Genomic DNA, 16176 nt, shown 5'->3' on the forward strand with positions numbered 1-16176 from the left:
TTCACCCACACTTTTTAGTCTTTGCATGCATTTGCTCCATTTAGTCCACATTCCCAACCAGCGCTCTGTGTATCACACGGAGTTGATTGGACATCCTCCCCCTTATGCCCAGACAAGCACGCATTACCTTTCTCTCTTTCAGCACCTGTTTATATGTCTAATTCAGACCCCACGCCTGCAAGTTACGACGACAGTTTTTAAAAAAATCAAGTTTGCCTCCAAAAACTTCCCTCCACTCACTTTGTTGCCTCTCCTTAAACAAGGCAGCCATTCTCCCAGAGTCCCAGCTCTGCCCTCCATCAGTCCAGCCGGAGGTAGCTAGGTGTGGAGTAGTTGAACATGAGGAAGTCTAACTTGTAAAGCTGGTAGAGCTGGATCTGCTGCTGGGTGCTGATATTACTGAAGAACTGGGCCGTCATGGCATCTGTGGTGCGGGTGGACTTGGCATAGCTCGGGAAGCGCAAGGAGTCGCCAACACCCACCAGCCGCAACACGTAGTTAGCATCCTCTTCCAGCGTCTCATACTTGCCCACCAGGTCGTAGTGGATGTGACATGGGTGACAAAGCTGGTAAACGGACTGCCAGTGCTCGTTGAGCGGGCCGTCACGCTGCGTTGCCGGGTCTACCAAGTACTCCACGAATTCCTTGAATTTGACATCAGCGCCGTTGAACAGGGCGTCCTGCGTGGCATTCTTGCGGTAGCGGCGGATGATGCGGGTGCCGAAGCGCTTGTGGAAGGACGAGTTGTACTTGAGGGTGAACTTGTTGCGGTATGCTGAGACCAGCCTCTCGAAGGGCTCGCGAACAAAGAGGAACTTGAGGTAGTTCTTGAGGCGGTGGTTGATCTCAGCAATACTGTACTGGTTCAGCGTCTTCAGGTTGGAAGGGATGTGGGCTTCATTGGAAGGGATATCCATTGGGTCACTGTAGAAGAGAGGCATAGGGACAATGAGCAAAAAAAACTCATATGCATTTACGTCCTTGTATCAACTTACACTGTAATGAGAGCCACCTGCAGGGAAGTAACCACATCCTACAACACATGTCCTGTGCATATTGCTTACTATTTGTCAATCTCAAAGCAGTACATTTAGAAGGGGCCACTAGTACTGACCTGTATTTGCCTCGGCCTGTGAGCACCATCATGACGCGTTTCCAGTTGGTACAGGCCACCTTGGGGACGTAGCAGTAGATGAGCTCGTGGTCCTCGTCCACCACGAGGTGTTTGAGGTCTCCGGGTGTCAGGACTCTGCGCTTACGGCTGGACGCACTGTAGACTCGACAGGCATCCACCACTTGATCCCGCCTGGCCTGGTGGAGCACGGCTGCTCCGGACAACTCCGCCTGTTCAGGCATAGACAGAGAAGAAGGGAGTGGGAGAGATAAATGATGTAAAAAGGGTGACTGCCAGCTCTTGACAGAAAACATTCGGCCATTTCAACAGAATGAAATAAACATTGGTCATTTCTTGCTTTTTTTGGCTGAAAAATGAAGTTTTAGGGTGTTAGCTGAGTAACCATAGTGACTGTTAGTCAACCATATCGTTTGATTTACACACTGACTAATAAACCCAGCAGAGGCTAGTAGATGCTCGTTGGGGCATGAAAGTCAGTTCCCTCGGTGGCCAAATTAACTTGTTGGGTAGTTGGCAAATAAATCTAAAATGGGGGCTGTTGGTTTGTGTGTCAGAGTAATCACAAATATGCAGTAGGCTAAATTAAATATGTATAATATTATATAAATTACATTATAGTATGATATAATAATATATCAATCAACTTTAAATGTACTTTATGTTATATCCGAGAATATATTATAAAACATCAATGTTTCTTACTTATACATACATTTAAAAATGTATCGAAATTATTTGGGGATACTTTTTACGAAATATGAACAGTCAACACATTCTCACTTCAAAATCGTCAAATAATGACACTTGGTCAGTGGCCCTACACTTCAAACTGTGGCGCTCTAGGTACCCCACTAGTGTCAGTTTCCAATCTTCACAAGCATAGTGACTTTTCAAAATACACATTATCCTACATCAGTTGCTCTTTGCATGTGATACTTATGCGGATGTGTTTATTAGTTAGTTGAAAGCCTGGTGTGTCTCAGACAGACACTAACAGGTGCGCCGAGGGGCTCTGACCAAGCAACGGTATTTTTTGAGTTGGGACGGAGTACGGGTTGGAAAAGCAGAAATAATTGCCACAGTATTATAATATGAAGTCAATATATTGTTTTTCAAATACTATTTGGTTTCGACGTACATTGCAGATTTCAATATATGGACAGTATATTTCTGAGCAGAATTATCTCTTTCAGGTAGAACTTTTCTAGCCTAATTGTTGGAAAATAATAGTTTTCACAGATTAGAGATTTGTGACCAAATGATTTCCTGTCTCTGAAGTCTTTTGTTGTCTCTACACTTTTGTCCACATTATATAACTTCCTTAGCAGTGGATGAAACATCTCCCTGTGCCAATAAAGCACTCTAAAATGAATGAATCTGACCGTAGAGGGAGGGATGAAGAGAGATAGAGCGTGTTATTAATCACAGCTTTTATTATTATACTCATCTCTTTATTGACTCTATATTTTTTCCCTATCTGAGTCGCTCCGCAGACTATGATAGAGATTAGTTCACGGGTGTGGAGGAAGATAATGATATTGGAGGATATTACAGATATTGAATGTTCAATATGCGCAAATCCAAGCAGCAATCATTCATCTGAGGCATATTTCATATTCCCCCTGATGCTTGTGATGAAGAGGACCACGGCAGGAGGGAAAGAAGGAGGCTGGGGAGGATTTAACGGAGTCTGAGGCGGAGAGCAGCACAGGGGCTTTGCATCTGAAGGGCAGCAATGTTTTCTTGTGCCTCTTGATTCTTTTTCTTCTTGGTCTGAATTCCCCTCCAGGGCAGTTCGCCTGATCTAAATTGATTGTAATGCTTCTTTACCGCTCCATCCCACTCGGAACAAGTGTGGCCTTTCCAGGCCTGTCATGGAGTGCTGAAATCACTCAAGGGACCACCACCCAGCGTTAAACATGAAGACAGCGTGACTTGTATGTATTGCTCTTTGAAATCACTCTTCCATTATGTTCCCAAGTGGGAAGCATGTGCAAAGCTTGCTACGAGAACACGGACGCAAACCCATCTTTTCATACCTTTTTTATCTGATGGCAACATACAAAAGCAGTCATGGAGGAGTCATGGAGCAAATGCATGACCTTAAAATCAGAGATATTTCACACAAATGTCTATGAAAGTCACATTTCATAGTCTGCCGCTTTGTCAATGAGCTCCATTGGATAGTCATGTGGGGATACAGGTCATAGGTCGCGGCTCTCTGTCTTCATTTCCTTGAAAAATCAATTGGGTAACGAGATGGGAGGAAGGGTTTTTCCCACTGTGAATTCACATAACAATAATCAAGGCAGAAGCACTTATATTATAAATATATTGTAGTCATGTTAATGCTTTCAGTTAAAAACGATTCCCCCTTTTGGACACTGTTATGTATAGTCCTGAAACCTTTGCTTGTACTTAATATAAATGAGAACTTTTGTCAAACATCGTCTCCATTGTTGCTTCAACCTGAAGTTTCATCTTCATCTCTGAGTGATGCAACTAATCTAACGCCAAGTATGGAAACACCCAACAGATGACATTTCTCATTCTTGTGCAAACAGTGTAACTTTTGGATGACTTTTTTCCACTCAATAATATCTACTTTCACATCATATGGATTTCGCCCCCAACAAAAACCTTGTGCACAAATCTATCTTATTTTCACAAGATAATAACCTTTGCCCACAACGGATGGATCTCGGCCCCGTACGGAAATAACCTGTGTGCACAACTATCATAACTTGTGCACACATATTGATCTTTCCCCCAACAGATGATCGATTTGTGTGCACAACATATCTTGGTCCCACAAAATTGCACCCACAACTTAATACCTTGTTCCAACAATCGATCTAGAATCTAGAAAAAAATTACTATTTGTATGCTTTTGCTTGCAGCCAATAAAAGAATAAATGAGCCAATCAATAGTGCTGTGCAGTTAGCTAGCCAGTAGGACACACACAAAGCTTCCATTCACATGATTATCGTATTGAGCAGCGTACGAAGTACTCTATTGGTATCGGTATCCCTTTAATGGTACTGGTTTTGGTACTGGCATCCTCATTTTTCTAAACGATACCCAGCCCCACTGATATTTTATGTGGACAACTAAAAATGCCCACAAGATTAAAAATGTAATCTTTCCCCCATTGTCCTTCACAACTTTATTAGTTTCTTCAGTTCATCACATCTCTATTCCGTTACCTCTGGTTTAACCTCTTACACACTTTCCATATGTTTTTCTTTTCTTTCAAACAGTCATTTAAAGCATTTTGAAAGAAGAATGAACGTCTCTGCTCCCCTCCCACTTCTGCTCTCCTTGTGTGCTCGCCATGCTTACGCCAACACATCAAAGCCCACAGAGGCGTAACCGTGCACGGAGAATAACAGCTCTTTGTTGATGAAAATCTCTCCTTTTCCCCCACTCAGAGACATCAAGCTATATGATTCACACATATGTCGCTGGCCCTCCGTCCCAGAGGAGGACAACCGCTGCAATTAGCATGGGAAAAAGGGAGGGAATCTTGTCATCTCCTACTCTGCCTCAGTGTTCCTCTCCTTATCTCCCTTTCTACAGGATTACTTTCTGCCATTTTATCTCCGTGTCTCCAGCTCGTTCGAATCTCTTGTGCAGTTTGGATGAAAAGGTGAGGATGAGTGGGGGAGGGGGGGGGGGATGAGAGAGGCGATAAGTCGATACAATCTACGAGGGAGCTGTGTTGGAGATCACTGACCTCTGGCCATGTCAAGCCGTTCCCATGGGAGAGCAGAGACCACATGCATCATTGCTTGCACAGTATCTCTCTAATCCCCTGTGGACACGAACAAGTGGGTCAGCATCGGACAACAACTGAAATAAAACTACACTTAGCAGCTTTGTATGATATTGTCAATTTAGTTTCGAGCAATTTCCCCGTGCAGCTGCGGTATGATGAATTACTAAGTGTTACAGCATGATTCTATGTGCAACGATGTGACGATCCATCAAAACTGGGAGAAAATTCAAAGGAAAGACTTATGCATACTATTAAACCTAATCTCACCAAAAACACCATTATCAGTGTCGTGTTTGCAAAAAGAAAAGTCTCTGTTTTCTTATCTTCAGACGTCGAGAGGAGCCCATTGTGCATTCACGACGGCGCTCGTTTCCTTTCGCTGCACATTTGTCGTTAAAACGTTTGAGAAAGGGATGACGGGAACTGTGGAGATTGTGATTCCATATTTCAAGTCTTCATTTCCTCGCCATGGATGCGCGATTCTTAGCGAAAGTTGTTATGAGTTTGAAATATGATCTGAGCATCAGCACGGATGCGCAGTGGCGGCAATGAATAGCTTCCTCCTGATCTGCTGATGGTTGCAAAGAAAGAAAGAGAGCGGGAGGACGCTAGGAGGGGATTACAGATAGAAGGAAGGAGGGAAGGAAGTTACTAAAAGTACAAAGTGGGCAACTACCCCGGCACACCGCGTCCCAAAAGGCCTTGAAAGGTCAGTTTAAAATGATTGTTGGTCATCTAACTTATTTAATGAATTACAAGATCAACTAAAGTCCATCATTAACTACTGTAATGCTTCTTTAAGCACGTTTCATTTAAGTTTTTACATGACGCACATCAAAATAAATGAGCATAAGCACAACGTGACTGGCACACTGGTTAGCTTCTGGAGTAATGACAATGTAATGTGAACTCAGCTATTTGCACTGTACTGTATAAATTGCACGCCGCTTTTAAGGACATTTTCACGTGTCATGTCTACACAGTTAAAGCATTTTGCATGTCATTTAACTCCCTTTCTCATTAACAACTCGTCACATACGGACGCAGTTTTAAACACGTTGTTTGGTTGAGGAAAAGATAATGACAATAATTATGTTTAGAGTTACGCAAATAAAGTTACGTATCAGTTAAGTAGTCATGTAAATCGTCAAATACCGACGCACAGTTTTAAACATGTAGTTAACGTTGTGAAAACAGACAAAACTACTTGGTTCAGGAAAAGAGTTTAGTTTGCGCTAAAATACGTATGTTTGTTACGTAAAGTAAGTTACGTACACAAGTTCAGTAGTCGACAAGTTAAGTAGTCAACGGCTGACTTTACACGGGACACGAACAGCGGTCTCCTTGGTGAAAGTCACGTGTTTGTTTGACCCATACGTTCACACCGTCCTCCACCATACAGCCTTTCTTGTTCTTTAACCGATGTCCCCTGACTTCAGCAGCACTTGCTCTGAGCGTCTGATATTGACCCGGCATGAAATGACATACGAAAGGCAATAAATGCGTTGTGATAACATGCTAAATGACTTAAGAAGTGGCCTTTATATTCATCCACCACTTAGTGCTACCAGGCTGCACTTGAAGGTACCGTGTCGATTTCTGAACCACTAGTGCAATAGTGCATAGTGTATGTTCATAGTATAGTAATTGCATTCTTTATATAGCTTGCCTGTCAGAGTCTTTAAGCTCAATAAACACAAATAATATTTGACCAGAATTTCTTCCATTTGTCAGGGACATTGAAATCTTCCAGGACATGGATCGGCGCGTGCGTACACACACACACACACACACACACACACACACATACACACACACACACACACACACACCATAAGAGCAGAAAAGCTAAATCGCTTGGAGGAATGGCTTCAAATCGTGATCGGTGAACGGAGGCGCAGCCTAAGCCTCCAGCCATCGGTGATAGGCCCATAAAATCCTGATCTGAGCCCCCTTAATATTACCTGTAACAGGGTACTTCTACGATGTGGTATTGCTTCTTTTACTTAAGTAAAATATGTGAGTACTTCTTCCACCTCTTGATACACACAGCATCTTTTGATGAAAAGCACCGGATGTAAATAAAGAGAGAAGAAGAAAACCCTGCAAAGATGTGGAGGTGGGCTTAGGGGGTCACTAGGGGCCCAACAGTAAATGTTTGCCCCTGGGCCCTCTAACAGGTTTACCTGGCCATGGTGGGAATCGGAATATACCGCAGAATCTGCTGACATTATTCATAGACTAAGAATCAGGGCTCTTAGTGTCCACAATTCATACTGAGATTCATCTTGAGAATGTACTTTGAATTACCATACATATGGAAACAACTTTCTGTTGATAATTTATTCCTCTGAAAAACTCGAGAAACTATGTTATGAATACCGTCTTGGAGAAAATGAGATGCTAATGCGACGTGATTTGTAGCCCAGGGACTCTGCAGAGCGTCAGAGCACTTTGTTTAGAAGAAATGCCCGAAACGTCTTTTCCTCTTAGAAAAAAATGCTTCTTATTGCAATTTAAACACTGCATCAGTCAGTACGGCTATTTAGATAGTTTCTTCAATTTATTGCAGCTGCTTCTCAAGTAGTTACACTCTCTGGTGGATTTGTGCCCCCTCAGGTGAAAGCAAAGTGCTGCTTTCGGTGATGTTGGAGGAATGCCCCCCCCCCCCCCTGCTAAACTACTCTTCCATTACGTCTCCTCAAGCCTGATCCATTTGGTCTTCTGTGTGTGCATCAGCTTCTCTCTCTCTTCTCACTCGCTGTGAAGTCATCTCAACAAAGATCAATAGGATTCATCAAAGCATCTCTCTCTCTCACAAACACTGAGCACTAAAGAAAGTCTGTCTCTCTGACCCTCTCTGCTTACAGACCGGCATTCATAGAGCGGGCAGGAATAAAGCTGCCAGTGTGCCACAACTGTACTAAACACACACACACACACACACACACACACGGCTGATTTTCATCAGCTGAGTCTCTGTAAAAGGCAACAAGGCGAGGCCCCTTCTATAAAACTTTGACAATGTGGACAGTTAATGAGACGGCACATTAACTTTCCACACTGTCTCTTATGAAGGAGTCGGACCAGCAGAGGAGGAACTCACTGTGACCACCTGCGCCCGCTGAGACGCAGAAAAAGACCAGAGGAAACGTTTCTTTACTTTTTGTTTATCCAGGGAAGCTGCCGAGAACACTCGCTCTCTTTCTGAAAAATGCCCTGCTCCATATTCAAGCAGCTCCACACATTCATACCTGTAAAAAAAAAGAAGCAGAGTACAACCACAGACGTCTCCCGAGCAGCCCGGGAGGCAAATGTAAATTCACCAAAGGCACCTCAATGGCACGTAAAGAAAACTGTAGGACATAAGTGGGTAAATATTAATGAACAGGACTTTTGGACAAGAAGATTCATTCAAACTGAAACTTTATCTGCAGGATTGGGATAGTGTGAAAGAGACGGACGGTAGAAGACAACAGGCTGTTGTATGAAGAAAATCCACTTTTGTATGATACCACAGGTGAACTGGTTGCTACAACAATGATGTTATTGCGATTTAAAGAACATCTAATTACTTAAAGTTCCCCTCCAGACATGTTTCAAATATGTAAATAATACTCTGTTATGATTAATAACAAAAACAACATCACAGTTTTTCCCTTCCAGTTCAAATGCTTCTGTATTCGATCTTCCTGTTTGGCCATAGTAGTGTTGTAAACCTCGAATGATCCGATGGTTTTACAGTAACGCATCCATCAGTGACTGGAAGAAGGACGAAAATAACCTGAAAACACAAATGAGTGTGTAGTTTCTCTTGTTGTGAGGAACTACAAAAGTACAGAAGCATACGGTAAATGGACTGTACTTGTATAGCGCTTTTCTAGTCTTCTGATCATTCACCCATTCATACACGGATGACAGGGGCTACCATGCAAGGTGTCACCTGCCCATCAAGACTATCTAACCATTCACACACCAGTCACACACCGTAGGCACAACTATGGGAGCAACTTGGGGATCAAATGCATTGGGCAGAGGGGCCACTTGGACAGGTGGAAATAAGGCCCACTGGAGTGAATACAATGGGAGAGCCTGATCAACAATACATTGCTATAAGTTCATTTTGATGACTTTATACTTTCACTGGACTGTCTCTACCACTAAAGAGAAAATTACGAAATGGTTAATAAAAATACAAATTGAGGCTCGGTGGAATAACTAAAACGCTTCATCACTAAAAACATAAACCACAACATCTTATGTGAAAACCTCAGAAATGAAAAGAAGACTTTTCTGTTTGGTAACGTGTGTTACACCAAGGTCCTCAATGAGCCACCAATGAGCTGCATATTTACTACGTTATAGCGGAACTCCCACATTCAATCTGAGCTATGTTTGGATTCACACTTAGCTGGTGCATAAGGCTTCGAGCTCGGATTGAAACCAGCAACCTTAAGGTCACAAGCCAGCTCTTGACGTCCCCGAAAACATTTTAAAAAGCAGCAAAAAGGAAAACCTTAAAGCTGTAAATCTGCTGATGAATGGCTTCTGTGCTGTTGGGAATGAACACGGTGTGTACGTCAGGGGATAAAAGCACCGAGCGGACACACACAGAGGTGATGCTGTTTGAATCTCAGCTCCAATTAATGCTAATGACAATAATGTAATCATTTACCACAACCCTTGACACACATTTCCCTTTCAGTGAAATTCTGAAATGAGCGGGTCAGCGTTGCCAAACACAAATAGGATGGGAGTGTGAAGATTATTGTACTCTCGGCACTTCAGAGATGGCTGTCTGTAAAAGCTGCAGTGAAGTCCTGATGGCTCACCTCACCTTAAGGAGCCATTAATGTTAACAGACCATTTCACTAGCAGCCTTTAATGGAGACCTTTTACTGCCCCATAATGGCCTCTCTCAAGACAGGGATAGAACTCTGGGAGGAAACACGGAATCTTGGGAGCTTTCTTTATTTGTGAAAGGAAAATGTTCAAAATGAACAGGACTGAATACAATAATAAACTGCTTCTGCCTTGCATGTTAAGGTCCACACTGGTAGAGTTTAACTACAGAAATGTAGTATTGCACTTCCATAAAGGATACTACAAACGAAAGCTGTTATTTTATAAACCTAACTGAGTTGTTTCCTGTGAAGACGGAAGTATATTTTGAAAAGGCCGTAATGCACGTAACTAGCGTAAATTCACACGTGTTGCTGGCTTTCGTAGAATAATGCACAAAAAACAAGGTGTACTTGAACACACCGCAAAGGTTACACGGCCAACTTCTGCGCCTGTGTGAGAGGAAATAACTCTCCATACCAGCAGGGGGTGCTAGTCTGTATTCGATTTTCAAAAAGGGAAACAGGAAGACCTCGGACTGCAGATATACAAGACGTTGTTATACATGAATAAAAGCAGCGTTCGCCAACCATTTTCACACCACTCTCTCTCAAAACTTTATTCCAGATGGCCGTGTTGAAAATATTCCGGTATTGAAATGATCTGATAAACACAAAGTATTTAAAATATAAGACGCAAAAACGGAAGATAAAACATCATTATCAGCTACATCATAGTTTATTTGACCGTGCCAGGTTTGCCGTGCACAGATTGTAGAAAGAAGTCATTCTAAAAACATTGTCATTGAACATAGTCTGTGATTTAGCAGAATCATTCAAAATCAACATTCTTCTCTGCTGATCAACATCTAGCTCACAAACACTTACAGACCAAACTGGCGCGGTAGTTTCGCACAATTTAGCTCGTTAACAACAAACGCTTTCACTTCATTTCAGCAGACTTTGCAGACATTTCATCACCTTTAGTTTTCCTACTGTGGCAATGCAGCTGAAAAGCAGCAACTGTTTTTGAAAACTTTAAATGATCCTGTTGGGGACATCGAGTGATTATCTTCTTTTTTTTTACCCACCTGGATCAGATTTCCCCACAAAGTAACCTCTGAATGGATTTGCTTTTCAGCAGCCAAATACCAACTCTCTGACTCTGGTGTGTCCTTGAACGTACCATTTGCATGTAAAGGCTATTTGACAGCCCTCCTCACAGCTGCATAACAACAAGATGCACCGTCATGCAACTTCAATAAAAACTGAGGCAGAAATAGAGTCCAGCTGACTGCTGATGCCGGACTGTGCACGCACGCACGCACACACACACACACACACACACACACACACACACACACACACACACAATGCTGTGGACACTTCAGGGTAGATCTGTAGGATATGTGACACCTCGGTAAGCCTGACTCTCCCCCATCACAGGGTCACATTAAACCAGGAACCCGAGCTCCGTGTCATGCACACTTACACTGCTTTTACTTTCATTGTCACCCATTACCTTCAACATATTACATTTGTACTTGATGCATGTGTGTACTTGAGCTGTTGTACATCTGAGGACTACATATCATGTGCCTCTGTATGCGTGCATGTGTGTTTCTGAGTGTGTCAGCACATCTCAAAGAGAAAAAGTGGGGGTATAATTATAGCACTGCCGACAAGATAATGACAAACTGCTCTGACTTTCCCTCAGAGCCATCAAAGTGTCTCTCCCCTCTCATGAGCACTTTACCCTTTTCTCTTCCTGCATGTCTTGTTTTAACCCCTCAGGGAGCAAAAACCGCAGGAGAGAATCAAGAGGAGGAGGAGCAGAAGACAAATAAGCGAAATAAGGGTTCCGCTTATCACGCTGCGACTGATCTCTCTCTCTGTTTTCAAACATGCATCTGGAAAGTCTGCAGATTGGTGCCCTCAAAAGGCAGCAAAGAAAATAATTTTTTAGAATCTTGAAGGCATCGGTATCCAGAAATCCCGTACTGTGAAGTCTGTAAATGTCACTGTGTGCGTAGGCACAGTCTAGTTTTGATTTATAGCTGAATGTCATATTTTACCTGTCAACATCATATATCATATGAGGCTGTATGCCACATGACCTGAATCCGACAGGTCCCTTTATGTTTTGGGACCTGTAAGCGTCGAGCTCGGGACGGGCTTGGGTTGGATTATTTACGAAAATAAATCTCTTTCACTTTCTGACTTCACCAATCATCTGCATTTTAAGTAGCTTTGTGATGCCCACCATTATCTTATCCAGTTAGGAATTAGTGTTAAATTGTCATAATTAGCATATGAATTCTTGAGGTCATGAATTATAATCACTTCATCTTAGAGTCCAAGTGGACGTTTGTGCCAAATTTGGAGAGATCCCCTCAAGGTCGTCCCTGGTAAATTACATTCAAGAGAATTGGCTTCTGACCACAGCTGTCGCTGATGCATAGAAACTTGCAAAAGGGGACGCTTCTTAAAATCCCTAATCACGAGGGGAAGGCCATTATGAAAACATGAGTGTTGGTAGCATACAATGTGTGTATTGCTACTAAACCTATGATTTATCATCTATATGTAGAGCTTATATACGTTTTGTTTTCATGTGCTGGTCTTTTTCCGTAGTCAGATATTAGTTGTTGTGTGAAAGCCTTCCCAAAGCAAGCATCAAGCATAATTCTTTGGAGAAGAAGAAAGAACATAACAAAGCCTCTGTCTCGGGTCGGGTTCACGTCTGAAATTGGGCAGAACCAAATCAGGTCGGGTATGAAATTGGCGGGTACGAGCCGGGTTCTGGTCTCGTTTGTTAAGCATGTGTAGTACTCTAGGCGGTATCATACTTTAATTACACAATGATTGTGTTTTCAGTCTTCATTCATTGTGTGATTATAGAGCGATTTAGAACCGGAGTTCTGTTCTGATGTGTTATTATTGTTTCTTCAACAAGACCAGTTCACATTAACTTGCTAACACTCAGTGTATTTCCTCAATAAATGACCTAATTGTGATTCAATTTACAGCCAGTTTAGGACATGCTGCCCTAAGCAACCCAGAGTCTGGGTTGTCAACATTGACTCATCGATGTTGACCAGTTAACTCAACTTACGTAGCCTCCGTCACTAAAATACATAGTTTTAACACAAACCACGATATTTTCCGAAACATAACCAAGTAGCTTTGTTTGAATTCACATCTTTGACCAAAGTGCGCCATTGTTTAACTCGTAGGACTACCCAGGGCGTTAAAAAGTGACTCCTGACCAAGCGCCTGTATATCACGTAATGTGTTGCTTATTTTGTCACTATATGAAACAAGTAACGCCTGCAGTCTAACTCCAAACCCCAACATTAACATTCAGATACCTGGGATATGTGTCTTCCTTGCATATTGCATGTGATACATTATATGAATTTGTCCATAATCACAGGTCATTTTAAAATGACATTGTATACTTTACTTACTTTATTTTCAAGTTTAACTTTCATGTGAGTTGAACTGTATTTTTGGAACAGGCCATCAATGTTTTATCTTCATTTGTCTTTTTATGCTCCATTACCGGAAGCATTTTCTCAGCTGCCGATGTCCACAGAGAAGCGAGTTCGTTGTAAACTCTGGGGCAACACTTCCTGTCGAAAAGGAAAACACAGCAGCACAAATGTGGACATGAAATCTAGAGGGAAATCAAGTTAAACCAACAGCCTTCTCCAGAAAGGGACGGGGACAACATGCACCGAGGGCTCCAGCTGTGCACTGAATTTCTCCTGTGTTTTCCCCCACGATGGAATTATGGGATGATCTCAAGGAAACAAGGTGGTCGAGATCGTGACAAATTTTGATTGTAAGGGAACTAAACACCTTTATTTATCCTGTGTTCTTTGTGGCTTTCTGTGCTAAGCTGTCTCTTCGTCCACAGTACTGAAACTGCTCTTGTTGAGGTTTTCAACGACATCCACTTAAACATAGAGAATGGCAGAAGTTCAGTCTTAGTGTTACTGGATCTCAGTGCTGCATTCGACACGGTCCACCATGCCATACTCCTAGAAAGACTAAAAATCTGGGTGGGACTCTCTGGCACAGCACTTAACTGGTTTGAATCCTACTTGAAGGACCGAGAATACTTTGTGTCTGTAGCTGATTACACATCAGAGCTGACTAAAATGACATGTGGTGTTCCCCAAGGTTCAACACTGGGGCCTCTTCTGTTCAACATCTACATGCTTCCACTAGCTCAGATTATGGAAAACAACAAAGTGTGTTGTCATAATTATGCAGATGACACACAAATCTACATAACTATGTCACCGGGGGACTACAATCCCATACAAGGGCTGGGTAACTGCATTGAACAAATCAACAACTGGATGTGCCAGAATTTTCGTCAATTAAACAAAGATAAAACAGAAGTAATTGTTTTTGGTACCAAGGACGAACAATTGAAAATCACCACTCAGCTTCAATCACTGATGTTAAAACCCACAAACCAAGCCATAAATCTAGGTGTAGTTATGGATTCAGACCTCAACCTGAACAGCCATATCAAGACAATTACAAAATCAGCCGACTATCACCTGAAGAATATATCAAGGATTAGAGGACTTATGTCTCAACAGGATTTGGAAAAACTTGTCCATGCATTTATCTTCAGCAGACTGGACTACTGTAATGGTGTGTTTACAGGTCTCTGTAAAAAGTCCGTCAGAAAGCTGCAGCTGATTCAGAACGCTGCAGCTCGAGTCCTCACTAAGACCAGGAGGGTGGATCACATCACTCCAGTTCTGAGGTCTTTGCACTGGCTTCCTGTCCAACAAAGAATTGACTTTAAAATCCTGCTGTTGGTTTACAAAGCACTGAATGGTTTAGGGCTAAAATACATCTCTGATCTGCTGCTACCTTATGAACCATCCCGACCCCTCAGGTCGTCTGGGACCGGTCTACTTTCTGTTCCCAGAGTCAGAACTAAACATGGAGAAGCAGCGTTCAGTTTTTCTGCTCCACATATCTGGAACAAAGTCCCAGAAAGCTGCAGGTCTGCTGAGACCCTCAGCTCATTTAAATCAAGATTGAAGACCTTTCTGTTTGCTGCTGCCTTTAATTGAACCACATTCAATTAATATATTAATCAATTTCCTGCATTTCTGCATTTTACTACTGTATTTTATTTCTTACACTGTTCTTAATTGCTGTTAAATCTCCTTTTCTTTTGCCTTATGTTTTGATGCTTTTAATGGTTTTATGTGAAGCACTTTGAATTAAGACCTCAGAGAGGCCGGGTTAGAGTCCCAAGGCGGGGTTGGAGTCCCACGCTATATAAAAGAACTGCACAATATATCGCCATTTCCTCCGGGACCGAGTTCGTGCAAAGCGTACACTATAAAACGCAGATCGGCAGAAATCTTTTCCAGACGTGGTTTGTGTGCGAGTAGTTGCAGAATTGCGGCAGTGTATGGTTGATTGCGTACAGCGTAATGTCTCAGGGAGACATCGATTATTGTTTCAATGTATGTTTTAAATCTCCTTTACTTTTGCCTTTATGCCTTTAATGGTTTCATGTGAAGCACTTTGAATTACCTTGTTGAAATGTGCAATACAAATAAACTTGCCTTGCCTTCTCTCCAAAAAGTTTATCTTCTCAAAACAAACAAACAAAACATCTCTAAATCCCTTTGTCTCTCTCCTTTCACTTCCTTTTCTTCCGCCATGCTCATCTGCAGCCTCCAGAGATAGACCGAGACAAAAAGAGTGCAGCCTACTCTTCTAAATCCCTTTGTCTTCAAAACCCAGAGTGATTTATCCAGCCCCCCCCCCCCCCCCCACACACACACACAAACAAACAAACACACACACACACACACATCCCTTCGCTGGATACATTAATTTAGGAAACACTAAAATGACCACTCTCCACAACATGATGAATATTCACAGTTCATTTTGAACCATTTCTAATTAGACCTGTTGGTTGTCCAACCAGGACTGATGAATTCTTCATATCTCTCAAATTGTAATTTGCCAAAAAATTCAACCAAGTTATGTTTTTTTGGAAGGGACAAATCTTCACCAGTCTCTTGATGAACCAATATACCTTTCTGTCCACATGATCATGAATTCTGGGTCATAACTAGAGAGAATGAGTCCGTGGATGCAAGGGGCCAAAATGTGTCAGCATCTGACCAGGTTGCCTCCTGAAAACCTCTCTACGGAGGTATTCTGCATAAGTTTGAAAGGAAGGGTAAGCACAAAAACACATGGGAGGGATTCCACCTTCCTTGGCGACCGCTTGGAATCAACGAAAAGCTCGGCGAAAGCTCGGACAACCCCGAAACCGTATAACTTCGTGGTAGAAACCTGTCAATTTGCAAGGTGGCCCCGCCCGATAGCACACCCTGCTTTATGGTCTATTTGACGAAATGAA

General features: G+C 42.4%; 1 protein-coding gene across 1 annotated transcript in view; it reads right to left on the reverse strand.

Moving 5' to 3' along the window:
* Positions 1 to 299: 299 nt before the first annotated feature.
* chst11 (carbohydrate (chondroitin 4) sulfotransferase 11) overlaps positions 300 to 16176 on the reverse strand; it is a gene marked incomplete at both ends in the record, with an annotated part of 82879 nt that continues 67002 nt past the window's right edge. The window contains 2 exons of the mRNA XM_079294283.1: positions 300 to 924; positions 1115 to 1344. Of these exons, the coding sequence (XP_079150409.1) occupies positions 300 to 924; positions 1115 to 1344 (855 nt within the window). The remainder of the gene's footprint in view (positions 925 to 1114; positions 1345 to 16176) is intronic.

Source organism: Melanostigma gelatinosum (genome assembly GCF_949748355.1).
Source record: "Melanostigma gelatinosum genome assembly, chromosome: 22".
In the NCBI taxonomy this organism is placed as follows: Eukaryota; Metazoa; Chordata; class Actinopteri; order Perciformes; family Zoarcidae; genus Melanostigma; species Melanostigma gelatinosum.